This window comes from Atheta coriaria, unplaced genomic scaffold (genome assembly GCF_025399875.1).
Source record: "Atheta coriaria isolate IRGN ID8LTWV9N9 unplaced genomic scaffold, Caltech_Dcor_3.1 hic_scaffold_3_pilon, whole genome shotgun sequence".
NCBI lineage: Eukaryota > Metazoa > Arthropoda > Insecta > Coleoptera > Staphylinidae > Dalotia > Dalotia coriaria.
The window spans coordinates 8,535,358-8,553,313 of NW_027045445.1; the positions used below are offsets into that span (position 1 = coordinate 8,535,358).

The following is a 17,956-nucleotide window of genomic DNA, read 5'->3' on the forward strand; positions in this document are numbered from 1 at the left end:
CCTATATAAATTCTAAAAATATTTGTAACGAAGACATTTTGTTAATTTTATCACAGTTTATTATTAAAAATTCGTTGTTGACTCATTAATCGTAGTTGTTATCAAACCGATTGAACATTTCCGGATTGAAACCTGACTCTGCCCAAATATTGTAATACTCATCTGCGGAAACATTGCGATATACTCCATGTTCAGCAAGAAAATGTTTCCAAACCTATTAAAACAATAAAAAAAACATATTAAATCAAATCCTAACAAAATATTCCCTATTTTAATAAACTAACATAATCTTTATCAGCTGGTGTGGCCATTGGCTTGTTCCCTAGATTTCCATCACGAAAAACATCCAACTGGTACAATAAATAATAATACATATAAAATTTATCTCGTTCAATTCCCTAAAAATAATAATATTAACATAATCATTACAATTAACGCAAAAAACTTACTTTAAAAGTAATTACTCTAGAACTACAACATTTCCGTGGATAAATCGAATTCTTATAATAATTCACGCCCGGAAAAAACTCCTGCTGCCAGTTAAACGCGTTGAATGTGGAATAACCATCTGGATCACGCGTATCAATAGGAAATATATCATATTTTGATAAAACTTTACCTTAAAAATAAAAAATCATAAAAATATTAACAACTCTTCAAATTATAATAATAATAAAACAATAATTACCCAATGTAAAATCCTCTTTGTTCAACATCAAACTATCCACTTTACATCCCTTCTCCTCATCAAACTCCGCCTTTAAAAGCCTTAAACTACCCTGACTTAGCACAAACCCCGCCTGCGCTAAATTATACCGTACGTTCCAAAAACTCTCCGCCTGCCCTAAATAATACCCTTTTGTATGATTTAAACTAGCTACAAACCATCTTAAATTCTCTAACAATACAAACGTTTGTTGATGCACAAAAACAACCCACTCAAATTTATCATATTCAATTTCTTTAATTGCACCGCATAACTTATTCCAATTGGAATTCTCGGCGGTTTTTTTCATTGGTATATGATGTTTCCCCTTTCTACCACTTAGTTTAACTATAGTCACGTCGGTACAACCCTTAGCCCAGGTATGAACCCCCGCTTTGGCAGTTTTATCGTTGTTTGAAAGTATCACGCACAAAATTGGTATTTGATGTTCTAAAATCTTTGCTTCTGTTCGAAATAAATGATCACCGTATCGTAATGTGTCGATTGTGTGTTTCCTACGTATAAAACCCGCATTTTGAAACCAATTCTCATAATAAGTGTTAAGCGAAGCTAGCTTTTTAGGGAGATCAATAAATGTTTGATTTATGCTTGGAATGATTGTGTTTCTTGATTTAACTTGAAATGCGAGATAACTACCAATGAAAAGACCTACTATAAAGAGCAGATAATTTTTGTTGATGTTGTACATGATTCACTATTGACTCTAATTTAAATTAAACACTATAAAACAGGTGCAAATAATAATAAATAAACTTAAGCAGTATTCTTTTGTTCTCAAAAGGTTATGTTTCTTATTTGTTCATTCTGCTGATGATAGCGAAGAGGAGGAGATAACGTCTTAGGCAGGTGTTGGAGAAATATATTTCCTCTCGACTCACAGAGTGCATTGCCATAAATTAGATTGTGTCGATTAAAGGTGAGAGATTTTGAAGTGCGACGTGTATGTATAGTTGCCTAGCATGATTAATTATCTACCTGAGATTATAGATGCTGCTGCATGTCGTGGCGGCAACTCTTTACGTCATTTGTTTGAAACAAAAATCTATTTTAACAGCTGATTTCGTTCCATGTTCTTCAAGTGGTGTTTTGTCACGTATTTCAGGCATTCGTGTGTTCACAATCTCGTCCTTTTTTTAACTCCACGCCCGTTGAAAATAAAATTACTTGAGAAAATGGCAGGGCATATAAATCTCTTGCTGAAACAAGCAGTGACAACGTTTAGTATGCCTGCAAAAACTAATTTTCCCAAAAATATCGAAAAGCTGAAGTGCCTTCTGGATAAAACGAAAGGCTCTGACCTGGGTTTACACTCTGAGCATGACATATTCAAGCAAGAGAGTTGGTGTCATCCTGGAAAAGCACCAGTTACTTATGTTCAGATTTACGATGATGATGCAGTGAGTGTTGGAGTGTTTATTGTAGCAGAAAACATGAAACTACCACTGCATGATCATCCACATATGCATGGCTTGATAAAAGTCATCTATGGCACGTTAAAAATCAGTAGTTATACTATTTCTGAGTGTCTTGATGATAAACAAGTGGATGTTGAGTGTCATACACCTATAAACTTACATTATATGTAAGTAAAACTAATATTTTACTCTAAACATACTTTTTACTTTATATTCTTCATTGTTGATAGAGATCCACCTTGTATTCTGGAACCAAACCATCAAAATCTGCACGAAATTGAAAGTGTGGATGGAGTGGCAGCTTTCGTTGATATTCTTGCACCGCCTTACGATGTGCTGATTCCCGAGCTGGGGAAGCGAAAGTGCACTTATTTTAAACGGATACGACAGACAGGAGTCAACAAAATGTTGTTGGAAAGTATTGAATCGCCGTCGTGGTTCTGGTGCGATCAACTGCCGTACTCCGGGCCGCATATTGAAGAAGACTTCGTGCTGCATGAGAAAACGAGTGAAAATTAGCTTTAAATTTAATTGTACAAAGAATTTTAACTGACGCAACACTTTAACTATTGTGAATTTAAGTATTACCACTTGGGATTAATCGATTTGGTTGTGTGTAGTCAATGACGAGAAATCATTGCTTTCGTGTTCATTGTAATGATATTGTGTTTGAATGTTATGTATGCATGTCTATTGTGCTGTTGTTGTTATTAAAAATAATGTTGAACTTGATAAAATGATCTATTGATATGGAATTGTGCAAATTTTTGAATATATTATCCTAGAATATCTATTTTCATTGTTCAAAATTGTTTTTATTCCTGAACAGAGCTGATTTGAGCGAATTTCCATAAATAATTTGTAATAATCTTAATATATTCGGAAAATATAAGTAGTTTATGTAAAAACGCTATTTCCTAAGCTTTTCTCCTATGGTAACTTAACTCTCAAGTTAAAATATTACAAAATTATGAAAACTATTTCCTTTTTCACGTACAAATATCAATTTTTGTTAAATTTACATAATATAGGTACTATTTCACATGCCCAAGAAACCAAATTGACTATATTAATTGTCTTTTGGTGTAATTAACTCAACAAAAGCGTATTTTTCATTGATTAGACTATTCTTCAGTTGAAAGAAGGCTTAAATGCCCCAGGACAATTCAATTTTATGTCAAAAAACATTCAATTACTTCTTAAAGGCAGGAATGTTTGAAAAACGTACAAAAAGGAAAAACTCACGAAAAACTCAGAAGAATAACCAAGGAAAAGCAATTAAAATTGAAAAGAAACTTCATAACGCGCAATTTTTTCAGTTGTGAAGCAAATCCGAGGTACAAATGAGGTTGGAATGTCCACTAACGCATCATAACCTCATTTTCAATGACTCATTTGATATTCCCCAATACTTTTTACCCTTTCTGCATTAATTGCGTAAATAAAGATAAAAAGTATCTAATTTAAATCTTTGTTATCGTGTTAGAATAAATTTTAAAAGTAAAATCACAAAATTTACTCCGTTTAATATCTTTCAGGAAGTTAAAGTTTTGTTTCGTCAGTTGAGTAGTTGTAGTCTATTCACTTAGCACATGAATAATCCCAGTTATTAACAAATTTATACATTTATCCATTTACCATCCACGACTCCTCAGGACGTCTTTACCAAAGTGTTTAAAAAATCTACGCATACATCCTGCGAGTAAAAACTAGTAAATAAATATCTTTGATAAAGTTAAAGTTGCAAACAGCGCGTAACAATTATGTAATCAAAAGTTTTCGCCGCGAGTTTCGAAGATCAAAAAAGAAACATTGTAAACACTCAATGCGAAGGACGATGCCGTCGTAAATACGCGGAAATATTCGCCTCCGTATAGTCGAGTATCTTGCGCTGACACTGCCGAATGTACTGCTGTTGTTTGTGGTAGATCTTGAGCGCGCCTTTGACTAGCACAAACGTCGCGCCGCCCAGCACCGTCTTGTGGAAGTTGGAGCGCACGCTGTCGAAGAGCAACTTGCCGATTATATTGGCAATTGTGGGCATTAAAAGCGCACCGCAGAGCACTCGCGTCGCGGATACGGGATCGGAAAGAGGTGGGATGTCTTCCTCGCCACCCGTACGCGTAAACGTCGGGCCAACATCGACGCGGAAGGGCAGGATGTGTTTGATTATGGGCACGCGCGACAAATAACGTCGGATAAAGTGTAAAACTGTATCCTCCCAGCGGACCATACGGCCCACAACCAGGGCGATTGGAATTGCTGGTAAACCTATGAGGAGGACAAGTGGATCGGCTTGTTCCATTACAGCGAGACCTTCGCGTTGTCCAACAACTTGCATCACAGTTATTGCGCCTGAAATAAACAAAAATTGTTTTGAAATTTCAAGATAGGCAACCCATCCTACACCACTTAGATTTAGAATAATACTTACCATATGTAACAGCACACCAATAAATAGCGCCAACTACAATCCCTGCTGCCAAAAATGGACAGCCCTTATAAATAAAACTATCAACTGTATCCAGTATGAGTACAAGCACTCCCATATTTGGAAACACTATGATATATTCTGTCTGACACTGTGGGCATGAAACTTTCCCCATGTTTCCACCTTTTTGTTTTTCATCCACCCATCTTTGTAAACATGCTTGATGCACCTGCAAAACCAACAAAAATTAACTTGTTGATTGATGAATATACACACAACATACCCATTTAGTTGTGCCTCTACAATTACAAGGCTGTACCCAAGCAGCAGTCTCATCATCCTCATCAGTTGCAAAGCAAACCCAGCAATAACGCTGATTAGAATCTCTGCTATCAGCTTTGTTCATAATACCCCCGGCGATAGATAATGCATCAGTGCCGATGCTTGTATGCGTCGTATGCACACTATCCACTTCATCAGCGTGCATCTTTCCCTGAAGCAAAGTCCGCGACGTTGTTTCTAGCTCGTCCTCGTCCATGTTTATGATTTCACTCCGCGATCGACTGGCAGGACGCTCGGGTCACGCTCTTAGATTGTTGGCCCGCGTGGCTCCATTTATTTACCAAAAATTTTTCGCAACTGACATTAGTGCAAGGAATGCAAGCGATCAACGTAAATTTCGCCAGCCGATGCAGGGCTGCAGCGCTGCACAACCAAACTGCTGTCAATCACCGGAGACAAACGATTGTGTCACCCAGAATCTGAATGGAAATAAGTGCGATGAATAGCGTTGAATAAAATGCGGATAATTGCAATATTAACATAAATATTCGCTAATGCGCACTAATGTTTTAAAATTAAGTATGGCGTAATAAGATTGGAGTGTGTTTGATTTTATTTAACCAAAATGAACAATTGGAGGGTGTATAACAAGTTGCCTCACAACTAATTTAAGCAAAACAACACTATATTTATGCAATTATACCCGAACTTTTATATGTTGTAAAAATAACTCTATTTACTATTATTTATACAACATATTCATTGTTATGTAGTAAATATAATTAAATCTACCGCGGCATCTATGAACTATCAGCCTAAACTAATAAAATCTGTAAATAGAGATGAAGATGAGGTTAGGAATTTAATCAGTCTGATGAGTTGATGATGAAAAAGGGCGACGGTTTGTGATCGCTTTGCTTTCGGTTTAATTCTTGAAATCTATGCCGAATTAAAATGACGGCGACACACACGGGCGTACTGCCCTTCGTCCGAGGCGTAGACTTCACTCGCAATGATTTCAGCGTACGTACAATCTTTAAAATCCTAATTTTATTGCAACTTAAGTCAAGTATTAATAGCAACAATTAGTCGCCTTCTCAAATTCCTAACATTTTTGTATATACTATACTAATCTTATCTAACGTCTAAATAAAAACTAATAATTTTTATAGGGCGATAAATTTCCGGAACCAGTTAGTTTAATGACTGGTGTGCAATGGCTTAAACTTGATAGAACAAATCTCTCAGAGATTCCTAAAGAAATGGGCAACCTACATAAGTTAGAACACCTGTCACTGACTAGGAATAATCTGGAGAAGCTGCATGGTGAACTGACAGAGTTGAATTGCCTCAGGACTTTAAATTTGAGGCATAATAGAGTGAAGTCTTCTGGAATTCCAGCTGATCTTTTCAATTTAGATGAATTGACAACTCTGGATCTTAGTCATAATAATCTTAAAGAAGTGCCTGAAGGTTTAGAGAGGGCCAAAACATTATTGGTTTTGAATTTAAGCCATAATCAGTAAGTTAATGCTAAAAATTTAAATTTTTCATTAAATTATTAAACATTTTTCTAATAAATTATGTTTTTATTAGTATTGAAGCAGTGCCAACTTCTCTCTTCATGAATCTTACTGATTTACTCTTTCTGGACTTGAGCAACAACAATTTGGAAACACTTCCACCGCAAATTCGCCGTTTGGGCAACTTACAAACACTTGTATTAAACAACAATCCGCTCGGTAGACATTTTCAATTCAGACAGTTATATTCTCTTGTGCATTTGGAAACGTTGCACATGCGTAACACCTACAGGTGTTTAAACAACTTTCCTGGCAATCTGGAAAGTCTTGGGTTGTTAGCCGATGTAGATTTGGCGCAGAATGCCTTGCCAAAAGTGCCTGATTCACTTTATTCACTGCCGAATCTAAAGCGACTTAATTTGAGCGAGAACAATATCACTGAGTTGTCTACCGCAATGGAACTATGGCAGAAATTAGACACACTTAATCTGTCGCACAATAAACTTACTTCACTGCCATCGGCGCTGTGCAAAATCGCTTCGTTGAGGAGATTGTATGTTAATGACAATCAATTGGACTTTGAGGGTATTCCGTCCGGTATTGGAAAGTTGGGATGTTTGGAGATTTTTTCTGCGGCGCATAATCAACTTGAGATGATTCCTGAAGGACTTTGTCGGTAATTATTAAATTATGAAGAATAATCGAATTGGAATTTACATAAATTGTTATTTTTAGTTGTGGATCACTTAAAAAATTAAATCTAAGTTCCAATCGATTGATAACACTCCCAGATGCGATTCATCTACTCACTGATTTAGATTCTCTGGATTTGAGGAATAATCCAGACTTAATAATGCCACCAAAACCCACTGAATTAACTCGTGGTGCTGGTTTGGAGTTTTATAACATTGATTTTTCGCTGCAGAATCAACTTAGATTAGCTGGGGCGATGGTACCTCCAACACCAGCTCAACAAAGTGAGTTTTTTACTACCTACAATCTTAATTAATATAATTTTAATAACATTATGTGTTTATAAGGTGAAAATAAAGATCCAATCGCAAGGAAAATGCGTCTACGTCGTGGTAGACGTGATCACGAGGAAGCTGACCAAGATCAGGCGAAGATACTTAAAGGCATGAAAGATGTAGCCAAGGATAAAGAAGCACTTAAAACTGAAAGTGAATTGAAAGCTGAATTTGTGAAGTGAGTTAATTTTCTACTTTAAAACGAAATATTTTGTTTAAATTATATTTTATAGGCCGAAAAGATGGGAAGAGAATTTAGAAAAACCACCACTTGATTATTCAGAGTTCTTCGATGAAGACGCCGGTAGTATGCCGGGTGTTACAGTGTGGGAAATAGAAAATTTCCTGCCGAATCAAGTTGACGAAGTTACGCATGGAAAGTTTTACGAGGGCGATTGTTACATCGTGCTGAAAACTTCTAGTTTCGATGACACCACTTCACTTACTTGGGAGATTTATTTCTGGATCGGAGAAAAAGCATCTGTAAGTCCAAAAATACCAAATATTCTTAAAAAGATATTAAAAATATTGTTATTATTAATTTTTAGTTGGATAAACGTGCATGTGCAGCTATCCACGCTGTCAACCTTCGAAATTACTTAGGCGCACAATGTCGTTCAATCCGAGAAGAACAAGGTGATGAATCCGAAGAGTTTCTTGCTTTGTTCCCGAATCGTATTACTTACATCGAAGGCGGACGTACATGCAGCGGTTTCTTCACAGTTGAAGACCTCACATACGATCTACGACTCTACAGAGTCCATGCAGCAGGCGCCTCAATCCATCTTGAACCCGTCTGTGTCTCAGCTGAGTCCCTAGACCCAAGATTCGTATTTGTATTGGATACAGGCCTGAAAATATTCTTATGGTTCGGTAAGAAATCAAAAAATACTCTTAAATCAAAAGCGAGACTGTTAACCGAAAAAATCAACAAAAACGAGCGCAAAAACAAAGCGGAAATCTTCACTGAACAAATGGGCAGTGAGTCCGATGACTTCTGGACTGCCATTGGTGAACCAGAAGGTGTCGCTCCTGAAGATATAGAAGAACACGTAGATGCAAGTTTTGAACCATTACAACCTAGATTGTATCAGGTTCAATTAGGTATGGGTTATCTAGAACTCCCGCAAGTGGAAGTACCCAATGGGAAGTTGAATAACAAACTCTTGATAAGCAAGAATGTTTATATCTTAGACTGTTACTTAGACGTGTTTGTTTGGGTCGGTAAAAAGTCAACGCGTTTGGTAAAAACTGCAGCTGTTAAGCTTTCCGAGGAATTGTTTAATATGATTGATCGTCCTGATTACGCAATGGTGACTAGGGTACGTGAAGATACCGAATCACAGGTATTCAAGACCAATTTCCTCGGTTGGGATGAAGTGATCGCTGTGGATTTCACACGCACTGCTTCCTCCGTGCAGAAAACCGGCGCTGATCTAACAAAATGGGCGAAATCACAGGAAACCAAAGCTGATCTTACAGTATTATTCACTCCTAGGCAACCATCAATGTCCTTGAATGAAGCTTACCAATTGATGGAGGAGTGGAACGAAGACATGGAAGGTATTGAAGCATTCGTCCTGGAAGGAAAGAAATTCGTTAGATTACCTGAAGAAGAGTTCGGCACGTTCCATTCGATGGATTGTTATGTCTTCTTATGTAGATATTGGATACCAGCGGATGATATCGAAGATGGCGAACCAATGGAAGAAGATTTTCAGTGTATTGTTTACTTCTGGCAGGGCAGAGAGGCGTCCAATATGGGATGGTTGACTTTTACGTTTACGCTGCAGAAGACGTTCAAGCAGTTGTTCCAGGATAAACTGGAAGTTGTGCGCACGCATCAACAGCAGGAGAATATGAAGTTCATGGCGCACTTTAAGAGAAAGTTTATTATTAAACAAGGGAAGAGGAAACAAGCCGCCAAGAATGCTGTGGAGTTCTATCAGCTTAGATCGAATGGCAGTGCGTTGAATACACGGTTGATTCAGATTCGGCCTGATGCTTCTGCGTTGAATTCTGCATTCTGGTAAGAATTAAACTTTATCAAACCAGTAGAATACTAGTTGTTTTCGTTGCGCATGCGCTATGAAGCTCTAAGTTGATTGAATACTTTACAACCGCGTATTGATGGTTGCCAATCTTTGAACTTCCAAAATTCAAAGATTTTAATTTAATTTTTTGTTATTTCTAGTTATATTCTAAACGTGCCATTTGAACAAGATGACGCTGGTAATAATCTACGTCTGGTTAGGCTCAAAATCCGACCCGGAGGAAGCGCGTCTTATTCAAGAAATCGCGGACGAATCATTTAACAAACCATGGGTATCCCTGCAAGTTCTCAACGAAGGCGAAGAACCCGATAATTTCTTCTGGGTGGGTCTCAACGGCAAGAAGCCCTATGATCACGATGCAGACTTCATGCACTCAACGCGTCTCTTCCGCTGCTCCAACGAGAAAGGATACTTCATCGTTTCTGAAAAGTGCTCAGACTTTTGCCAAGACGATCTTGCTGATGATGATATCATGATTCTGGACAACGGCGAGCAAGTCTTCCTGTGGCTAGGCCCCAAGTCCAGTGAGGTGGAGATTAAACTCGCCTATAAATCTGCACAGGTTTACATTCAGCACATGCGAGTCAAACAACCCGACCGGCCAAGGAAGCTGTTCCTTACGTTGAAAAACAAGGAGAGCAAGCGGTTCGTTAAGTGCTTCCATGGTTGGGGGTTGCATAAACGACCACCTGAGTAAAGTAACTTTACTAACACCCGTTATAACATTGTTTTAAGTTTATCAAATGTTTTCATTTAGTCAGGTTTGTATTGTGTTACGCTACGTATTCGTACGTTTGATCAACGACTTTGTTATATTATAACATTTATGCTGAGTTTAGTAGATTTTCTTACAATGACTTAAATTTGTGATCATTTATTCAAATTTTATACAATATTTATCATTAATTTGTACTTTTGTAAGTACATTTATTTATATTTGCTTTTTGCCATCAATAAACTATATGGATGAATAAAATATTAACATGTTTGTGTTAATATGTTAAATTAAACTTAGAAATATCTTTTGCATACCTTTATCCACTGAAGTCATTCACAATACCGATAATTCAATAAATTTGAAGTACATATCTTCACGGTGAACAAGTGATTCTAACCTTAAATTTTCAATACTGTAAGACACAGTGCTCCTCTTGTTTAAGTATAAATTAGGCAGAGTTTGAAGCAAAATCTAAGAAAATTTATACCTGGTACATTTATCTCGCATATGGTATGAAATGCCTCTTGAATTACACATTTTAATCACTTTTGCATTGCGAAAACTAATTTTATATTAAAAAAAAAACGTTAAAGCGGTTGGTGATTATTTTAAGATGGCCGCAATCGGAAATGTTCGTTTATGTCCGTTTCTAAGTCTTGTTCGCACTCATGATATCTGACAGTCGCTGTTCTGCACCGAATGGTTCAAAATATAAATTCAAATCAAGCCACCTCGTTCCAGAAAGCTCTTCAGCTGGCGCACGTTGCTTGCACGCCCGAACAATGGATGATCTCCAAACAATCAAGGCGAAATTGAAGAGCCTCGCTGACTTGAACTTTACTTCACAACAAGACTTATCAATTGAGTAAGTTAACCATCATATCACCTTAAAAGAAAAATAATAATTATTTTATCTTAGATATTATTTGATTATCAACGCGATCCTGACGAATTTTGCTGGGCAAGAACTCATAACAGGGTTAACAATGTATATAAATGCCGGTAAGTACCTGTAATTGTACATAGCTGATTAGTGGTGTGCTAATTTGATGGTGTGTTCTGTAGTCTTAGATCACAACATAAGCCTGGTACTGGCCCGAGAGCTGATCACACATTTCTGCTGTAATCTAGACACAGTGGAACACAATGTGTCCAAACAGGTTACAAAGCATACCTATAGCAGATTGCAGCCAAGGGAAAAGGGTTATGAAGAGCAGGTGTCTCTGATCAGGCAACATTTGGCAACTATTTATGAGCATGAAAGAAATTGGCAGAAAGCAATTGAAATATTAAAGGGGATTCCACTTGACAATGGCCATAGGTATCTATTATAAATTTAATATTAATAAACTAGGTACTAATCGCTTTCTTCAATCAAACAGGCAATTTACTTTAGATTATAAGCTAGGAACATATCTGAAACTTAGCCGTTTCTATCTTGAAGACAATAACGTATTAGAATCCGAGGCTTACATCAATCGCGCGGCGTTGTTACAAGTAGATTCGAAGAATGAGACTCTGCAGCTTGAATTTAAGGTGGGCTATGCACGTTTGCTTGACTGTCGACATCGATTCATCGAAGCAGCTCAACGTTATAGTGATCTTGCCAGCAGCGAGATTATTAGTATCGACGAGAGATACGCAGCGCTGCGTAATGCAATCACCTGCACGATGTTATCACCTCCAGGGAAACAACGCAGTCGATTGCTTGCTAGTCTGTGTAAAGACGAACGCACACATTCTATGGAGGTGTTCAGTATTCTTCAAAAGATGCATCTTGAACGACTTATTCGCCGCTGTGAAATGGAAGTGCTTGAGATTAATCTAAAGCCTCACCAGAGAATGATCTTGGCTCATAATTGCACCATTTGTGAACATGCACTTATTCAGCATAATTTGATCGCAGCAAGTAGGGTGTACAAAAATATTACTTTCACTGGAATGGGTGAGCTTTTGGAGATTGATGCTGATAGGGCTGAGAGGATTGCTGGTCAGATGATATCTGATGAATTGCTCAGTGGAATTATTGACCAGCCTGATAATGTGCTTTATTTTGATGGTGAGTTAATAATTACTAGACAGAAAAATTGAAATATGTATTTTAATTTATGGTTAATTTGTAGATCCTGAAACTTTACTGCCAGAATGGGATGTCCAGGTGAAAGCTACTTGTGATCAGGTAAATCATATAATCGAGCTGATGACGAAGAATAATCTGCTTCCGGAGATGGTAACGATAAAGATGGAGATGGATTTTTAAAGATCCAGTTTTTATTCTTTGACAATTTTTGTTGTAAGTATTTTTGGTTGCATATATTTTATATATCATTCAATATGAACTAATTTTTATGTATTTTATCACCAATACTGCAGTTTGTTTCATGTGGTTGTTGCGAATGGTATGACAGATGGTCTGTTTTGGTGTTCTTCCCCTATGTGCATTGAAAGTATATTGGAAGGTTTATGTATTAAGGAAGATGGATCAGTTGTTAGACTGATTTGCTTTCCTCAACAGTGCCATAGCTGGTTTTGAATAAATTGGTTAGTATAAGTCTTCAGCAGCAATAATAACTTCAGCAAAGACAGAATACAGAATATTTAAGTTTTCTCTATTTGTATTTATGTGCAGATGACCCATACCTGTCCAGCTTCCTGTCGAGAGAAAGGAATCAGATCTGATAACCCGTCCAGGATCAATCAACGTTGAGAAAACTGCCTTTAGTTGTTTATATACCAGCAGTATTAAGTATTAATAGTGTTAATATAATGTTACTTAGTTTAAGGATGTTTGTGTTTTGGGTAGACTACCCAATTATTTTTCTTTTCCACTCATGTGGTCTCATGTACATAAATAAGTGCCACTTTACACAATGGAATAATTATATAAGTTTTTCCTAATTAATACACCTTCCAGGAAATTAAAAACTATTATATAATGAATCAACTATATTGATAAATTCTATTAATATATATTTGTAATTTGACTAAAAGTTTAAAGATGTTAGTTTAATTTTAATTGATGATTTTGTTGTTCGGTATTTCATGACTCAACGTACATTTTTGAGATTTTCAGTTTATCATTACTTGTAATAAGTACATACCTACTTACTTTCAGATGTGAATATGAACAATATTAAACTCTTCAAATTTGATCAAATTCTAAAGTACAAATAAAGCCAGATAGTGAAAATTGATTATTCAACGATAAAATTCAAAAGTGATTGACAAATACGGTTATAAAAATAGATGAACCTTTGGAGAGATCAGTTGTTACCTGAACATAGACCCAATTTGTTCTATTGTTGTATACCATAAGTAAATCAATATGCCTAACAAAGAACAAGACCCACAAAAAAAAGAAATTGAAGTTAAAAAAGAGCAAGAACAATCTACCAAGGAATTAAAAAGAGAAAAACGCACGGTGACCATAGTACGTCCAAGGTTTTTCGATCAATAAATCAGCGTCGATCTTTTCAATATATTTGGATCATATCTTTAAAGTAAACACAACTTTTTCACTTACATCCACTGATAACTAAAAATTATATAAACTTGAACGCTTGTGGAATATCCAATCTTTCCAAACTTATCACTCAATCACAGTACACCGCAGACTAAAAACGTGTAAGGTGATAAAATTCAATTCAACATGGCCGATAATAATCAAGCAAATGGAACTGCGTCTGAAGTTAATCCACCAGCCGAAACTAACACAACGCCCGAAAACAATGGTACAAATGAAGAACAAAATGGCGGAGAATGCACGAAACCGGAAACAACAACGCGGAGCTGTCCAATCCAAAGCAGAGAGATTATAAACGCACCAGAACTAGTTTTCGATTAACATATTTGATAATAATTATAGTGACATAGTCAAGTTGCTATAAAAGGCAAGGAAATAAAAATACGTTTTTAAGTTAAACATGTGTAATGATTTTGTGTGACGATTGAATGAATCCTGTTAAATATTTGTTCAATGGCTGTGCCGTATTTACTCTTTTGATTAATTTATTTATTTGCAAATTGGATTACAACATTCTTCGCCTTATAAGTATATAATATAATAAGTATATAATGTTGATGGACATGAATGGCAACTTATTTCAGCCCAACATTTACTGTTTGCTATCGAAACCATATGCGAAAGACCAATAACACAGATACTTCCTGTAATATTTGAGTTTACGTAAGCAGACTGCGAATTGTGGGCAAATCAGATAAATCAGCAACGTATTTTTTCTTAGTAATATTTGCTTATCATATCTAAATCTAACTCAATCTTATTGAACGCACAGAGATTCTGTCCCATCTATTATGAAAAATAATTCATTTTTTATTAAAACTGTTGTTGGTGTATTATTTTTTCCAGTCGCTTTGCGAACCTTCAAAAGTGTTTCGAAAAGTTAATAGTCAGCTTTTAGTCAAATTTTAAGACAAAAGCTATATTTTTCTACTTCCACCTTTATAGCGTCAGTGTTAAGGCACAAAAATATTAAACACGAATGGCCAAGGCCGTGACTGAAGTACTAAACTTCCGTTTTTTTAATTTTTTTAATTTAGTGCAAAAATAATTGGGATAATAATTCTGTGACACGTCAGCTCTCCACGTACCTAAATGAAAGTGAGTATTTGATTTAGGAAAAATCAAGTTACTTATTAATACACTTTACTTGCATTCATAACGCATAGATATTACAGAAACTAGACGCAAATTATTAACATTTTTTAAAATCATTTACTTTCAAACACTTGCCCTCGGACATTTATAAGTACTTGCGGACCTACAACTGCGTTGACTTTCGTTTCATTGCGGCTGTCGCTGGTTATCATGTTCTCGCAAATAATGTTCGGATCGACTTGCGTTTCTCTTTGAGGAATTTCGGGTTTGTTAACTTCTTTCTTTGCCGAATCAGACATTTTATCTCTTGATAAGTCTGGAGTAAAAGAATAAATCGACTTAAAATGATCTTAAAAATTTATAAAATATATTTATTAAAATAATTTGTGAATTTTCTTTGGATTTTACAATTTGTTTGAGAGTTTAACATGTATCGCCTTGTGGGCATCATCAGAAAACTCATCAGTTAAACTCTCAAACAAATTGTAAAATCCAAAGAAAAATCTCAAATTATTTTAATAAATATATTTTAATTCAACTTAGAAAATAATAAAATGATCTTAAAAAGTTTAAATTTTACTTACTTAGTTTTTGCAAGTTTTTTTTATTAATGGATAGGTAGTTGAGACAATAGTTTATAAACAACTGAACAATACGTTGCTTTTTCCGAGATTTTATAGTTAATTTGTTAATACAATGCGATTATCATTATGATAAATCGCAGTATATTTTAATCCTCTGAAGTGTCTTTCTTAGAATCTTAATCTCAAGAGTATTGTGTGTGATTCGTGATAATATAATTTAAATAATTTATTTCGGCTGCAAAAAATATTGATTACTAGCTTTAATCCGCGGCTTCGCTCGCGAATATCTAAAATAATGAAGTTGCTTCCGTACGCGTCTGTAGTCACAGAAGAAGTAACAATGAAGTAGAATGGCGGGAAGTTTAAAATGGTTGAAAGTATAGTCTATGGAAGTATAGTGTACAGTCTCCATAGTGTAGTCAATTGGATTTGATGTTGACGTAGCTGTCGGTAATACAGTGTGATAATACAGTGTGATGGTACTATAGTACTTAGGTTTGAGCTTCATTGCTGGAATGCTAGATGGCGTTAAAGTAGTCAAATAGCCAGATGCAGAGGTATTATTGGCTAAACAATTTCTTTATTTTATTTAAAAAATAATTTTTTTATTAAAAAAAAGTAGCCTATAACCATTCGGGGACCACTAAGAATATGTGTACAAATTTTCATGATGATCGGTTAGGTAGTTTTTGCGTGAAAGTGTAACAAACATCAGGACTTTCGCATTTATAATATTAGTAGGGATATCAGTCACCAATGAGGAACAATAATTTAGATGTATATTTCAAATGTGGAAAGACCAATAACACAGATACTTCCTATAACATTTGAGTTTACGAAAGCAGACTTTGAATTTTTGCTTACCACATCAAAATTAGTATTTTAAACACGAACGGCCAAGGTCGTGACTAAAGTACTCCTGTTTAACCCACTTGATACTTAATATACTGTAAAAGACTAAAAAATTTAGACAGTAAAGAAATCAAAGTAAATAACTACATGAATATTATTTTAATTTAATGAATTTAGAGCAAAAATAATAATTCTGTAATATACATCAGCACTCTACGTAGTAGAGTAGTATAATAGTAGTATAATAAGTATTTTGTTTATAATTGAAATTATATTTGAGTTCTCCCTTAAGTGACTCCCATTACCCTCTTTTACCCTACCTAAATGAAAGTGTAATTGATTTAGGAAAAATCAAGTAACTTATTAATACACTTTACTTGTATTCATAACGCATACCTATACAGTACAGAAACTACATCTAGTTTTTAAGATTATTAACATTTTTATAAATTATCTCTCGTCAAACTCTTGATCTTGGGTATTAATTACTATTTGCAGACCTTTATGTCCATCGACTTGCGTTTCATTGCAACTGTCACTGGCTATATTATTCTCGTAAATAATGATTGCATCGACTTGCGTTTCTTCTGGAGGAACTTCTGGTTTGTTTACTTGTTTCTTTGCCGAATCAGACATTTTACCTCTTGATAAGTCTGGATTAAAAGAATAAGTCAACTTAAAATGATCTTAAAAAGTTTAAATTTTACTCACAGTTTAACGTTTTTTTTAAAGTTTTTTCTTTTTTTGTTATTCTGATGGTTAGGTAAATGAGACAATAGTTAATAAACAACTGAATAATATTTGCCTTTTCCGAGACTTTTATAGTTAATTTTCTGATTCAATGCGATTATCATTATGATAAGTCGCAGTATATTTTAATCCTCTAAAATGTCGTATTTAGAATATTAATCTCAAGAGTATTGTGTGTGGTTCATGATAATATAATTTAAATAACTTATTTTGGCAATAAAAAAGCTTGATTGTAAGCAGATTTTCAATTTTTGCTTACCACATCAAAATTAGTGTTTTAAGCACGAACGGCCAAGGTCGTGACTAAAGTACTCCTGTGTAACCCACTTGATACTTAATATACTGTAAAAGACTAAAAAATTTAGACAGTAAAGAAATCAAAGTAAATACCTACATGAATATTTTTTTAATTTAATGAATTTAGTGCAAAAATAATAATTGATTTAGAAAAAAATCAAATGACTTATTAATACACTTTACTTGTATTCATAACGCATAGATAGTACAGAATCTATAGGTAAATTACTAACATTTTTTTTAAATGTTTAATTTTTTCTGGTCAAACTCTTGATTTTGGGTCTCAATTACTCTTTGCCGACCTTTATTTCCAGTAAACAATTGCGTTTTATTGCACCTAATCATCATATCCTCCTTAATGATTGCATCGACTTGCGTTTCTTCTTGAGGAACTTCTGGTTTGTTTATTTCTTTCTTAACAGAATCAGACATTTTGGCTCTTGATAAGTCTGGAGTAAAAGAATATATCAACTTAAAATGATCTTAAAAAGTTTAAATTTTACTCACAGTTTAACGTTTTTTTAAAAGTTTTTGTTTTGTTTTACTAATGACTTGGTAATCGAGACAATAGTTAATAAACAACTGAACAATATTTGCTTTTTCTGAGACTTTTATAGTTAATTTTCTGATTCAATGCGATTATCATTATATTAAGTCGCAATATATTTTAATCCTCT

At 35.0% G+C, this 17,956-nt stretch overlaps 5 protein-coding genes and 2 long non-coding RNA genes across 12 annotated transcripts; 3 read left to right on the plus strand and 4 right to left on the minus strand.

Moving 5' to 3' along the window:
• Window positions 1-36: 36 nt before the first annotated feature.
• On the minus strand, window positions 37-1,699 carry LOC135789759 (C1GALT1-specific chaperone 1-like). The gene is made up of 4 exons (XM_065299750.1): window positions 689-1,699; window positions 450-619; window positions 285-398; window positions 37-214 (listed from the first exon to the last, which is right to left on the minus strand). Exons 1-4 carry the CDS (start codon window positions 1,413-1,415, stop codon window positions 86-88), a joined length of 1,140 nt encoding a protein of 379 aa, XP_065155822.1. The 5' UTR covers window positions 1,416-1,699; the 3' UTR covers window positions 37-85.
• Window positions 1,700-1,750: 51 nt separating this feature from the next.
• Window positions 1,751-2,897, plus strand: LOC135789761 (2-aminoethanethiol dioxygenase). The gene is made up of 2 exons (XM_065299753.1): window positions 1,751-2,309; window positions 2,373-2,897. Exons 1-2 carry the CDS (start codon window positions 1,795-1,797, stop codon window positions 2,659-2,661), a joined length of 804 nt encoding a protein of 267 aa, XP_065155825.1. The 5' UTR covers window positions 1,751-1,794; the 3' UTR covers window positions 2,662-2,897.
• Window positions 2,898-2,935: 38 nt separating this feature from the next.
• On the minus strand, window positions 2,936-5,431 carry LOC135789760 (E3 ubiquitin-protein ligase MARCHF5-like). Its single transcript, XM_065299751.1, has 3 exons — window positions 4,857-5,431; window positions 4,577-4,802; window positions 2,936-4,497 (listed from the first exon to the last, which is right to left on the minus strand). The coding sequence occupies exons 1-3, from the start codon at window positions 5,109-5,111 to the stop codon at window positions 3,965-3,967; spliced, it is 1,014 nt and encodes a 337-aa protein (XP_065155823.1). The 5' UTR covers window positions 5,112-5,431; the 3' UTR covers window positions 2,936-3,964.
• Window positions 5,432-5,609: 178 nt separating this feature from the next.
• On the plus strand, window positions 5,610-10,442 carry fliI (FLII actin remodeling protein). The gene is given in 9 exon segments (XM_065299746.1): window positions 5,610-5,878; window positions 6,028-6,377; window positions 6,452-7,054; window positions 7,114-7,355; window positions 7,419-7,584; window positions 7,640-7,889; window positions 7,955-9,435; window positions 9,601-9,639; window positions 9,641-10,442. Coding segments are annotated over 9 exon segments (3,717 nt in total). The 5' UTR covers window positions 5,610-5,809; the 3' UTR covers window positions 10,158-10,442.
• Window positions 10,443-10,556: 114 nt separating this feature from the next.
• On the plus strand, window positions 10,557-14,100 carry LOC135789757 (COP9 signalosome complex subunit 4-like). 3 transcript variants are annotated; one of them, XM_065299749.1, is made up of 8 exons: window positions 10,557-10,688; window positions 10,920-11,043; window positions 11,098-11,180; window positions 11,244-11,499; window positions 11,561-12,237; window positions 12,302-12,471; window positions 12,552-12,719; window positions 12,808-14,100. In XM_065299749.1, the coding sequence occupies exons 2-6, from the start codon at window positions 10,961-10,963 to the stop codon at window positions 12,436-12,438; spliced, it is 1,236 nt and encodes a 411-aa protein (XP_065155821.1). In that variant the 5' UTR covers window positions 10,557-10,688; window positions 10,920-10,960; the 3' UTR covers window positions 12,439-12,471; window positions 12,552-12,719; window positions 12,808-14,100. The 3 variants fall into 3 exon arrangements, with proteins under 3 accessions (XP_065155821.1, XP_065155819.1, XP_065155820.1); XM_065299747.1 differs by lacking the exon at window positions 10,557-10,688 and having other exon boundaries at window positions 10,705-11,043; XM_065299748.1 differs by lacking the exon at window positions 10,557-10,688 and having other exon boundaries at window positions 10,705-11,043; window positions 12,587-12,719.
• Window positions 14,101-14,827: 727 nt separating this feature from the next.
• Window positions 14,828-15,437, minus strand: LOC135789762 (uncharacterized). Its single transcript, XR_010547650.1, has 2 exons — window positions 15,381-15,437; window positions 14,828-15,112 (listed from the first exon to the last, which is right to left on the minus strand). It is a non-coding gene; the product is annotated as an uncharacterized lncRNA (long non-coding RNA).
• A 935-nt stretch (window positions 15,438-16,372) lies between these two features.
• On the minus strand, window positions 16,373-17,905 carry LOC135803972 (uncharacterized). 4 transcript variants are annotated; one of them, XR_010550940.1, is made up of 4 exons: window positions 17,787-17,905; window positions 17,513-17,728; window positions 16,944-17,324; window positions 16,373-16,885 (listed from the first exon to the last, which is right to left on the minus strand). It is a non-coding gene; the product is annotated as an uncharacterized lncRNA (long non-coding RNA). The 4 variants fall into 4 exon arrangements; XR_010550938.1 differs by having other exon boundaries at window positions 16,944-17,334; XR_010550939.1 differs by having other exon boundaries at window positions 16,944-17,115; window positions 17,242-17,728.
• Window positions 17,906-17,956: the final 51 nt, after the last annotated feature.

Coding starts and splice junctions, on each gene's coding strand:
- LOC135789759 (XM_065299750.1), bottom strand. CDS start 1,415: ATGTACAACATCAACAAAAATTATCTGCTCTTTATAGTAGGTCTTTTC. Junction 399..449: donor CTAGAGTAATTACTTTTAAA/GTAAGTTTTTTG, acceptor TATTATTTTTAG/GGAATTGAACGAGATAAATT. Junction 215..284: donor CACCAGCTGATAAAGATTAT/GTTAGTTTATTA, acceptor TTGTTTTAATAG/GTTTGGAAACATTTTCTTGC.
- LOC135789761 (XM_065299753.1), top strand. CDS start 1,795: ATGTTCTTCAAGTGGTGTTTTGTCACGTATTTCAGGCATTCGTGTGTT. Junction 2,310..2,372: donor CCTATAAACTTACATTATAT/GTAAGTAAAACT, acceptor CATTGTTGATAG/AGATCCACCTTGTATTCTGG.
- LOC135789760 (XM_065299751.1), bottom strand. CDS start 5,111: ATGGACGAGGACGAGCTAGAAACAACGTCGCGGACTTTGCTTCAGGGA. Junction 4,803..4,856: donor GTAGAGGCACAACTAAATGG/GTATGTTGTGTG, acceptor TTGGTTTTGCAG/GTGCATCAAGCATGTTTACA. Junction 4,498..4,576: donor TTGGTGTGCTGTTACATATG/GTAAGTATTATT, acceptor TGTTTATTTCAG/GCGCAATAACTGTGATGCAA.
- LOC135789757 (XM_065299747.1), top strand. CDS start 10,847: ATGATATCTGACAGTCGCTGTTCTGCACCGAATGGTTCAAAATATAAA. Junction 11,500..11,560: donor CCACTTGACAATGGCCATAG/GTATCTATTATA, acceptor TCAATCAAACAG/GCAATTTACTTTAGATTATA. Junction 12,238..12,301: donor TAATGTGCTTTATTTTGATG/GTGAGTTAATAA, acceptor GTTAATTTGTAG/ATCCTGAAACTTTACTGCCA.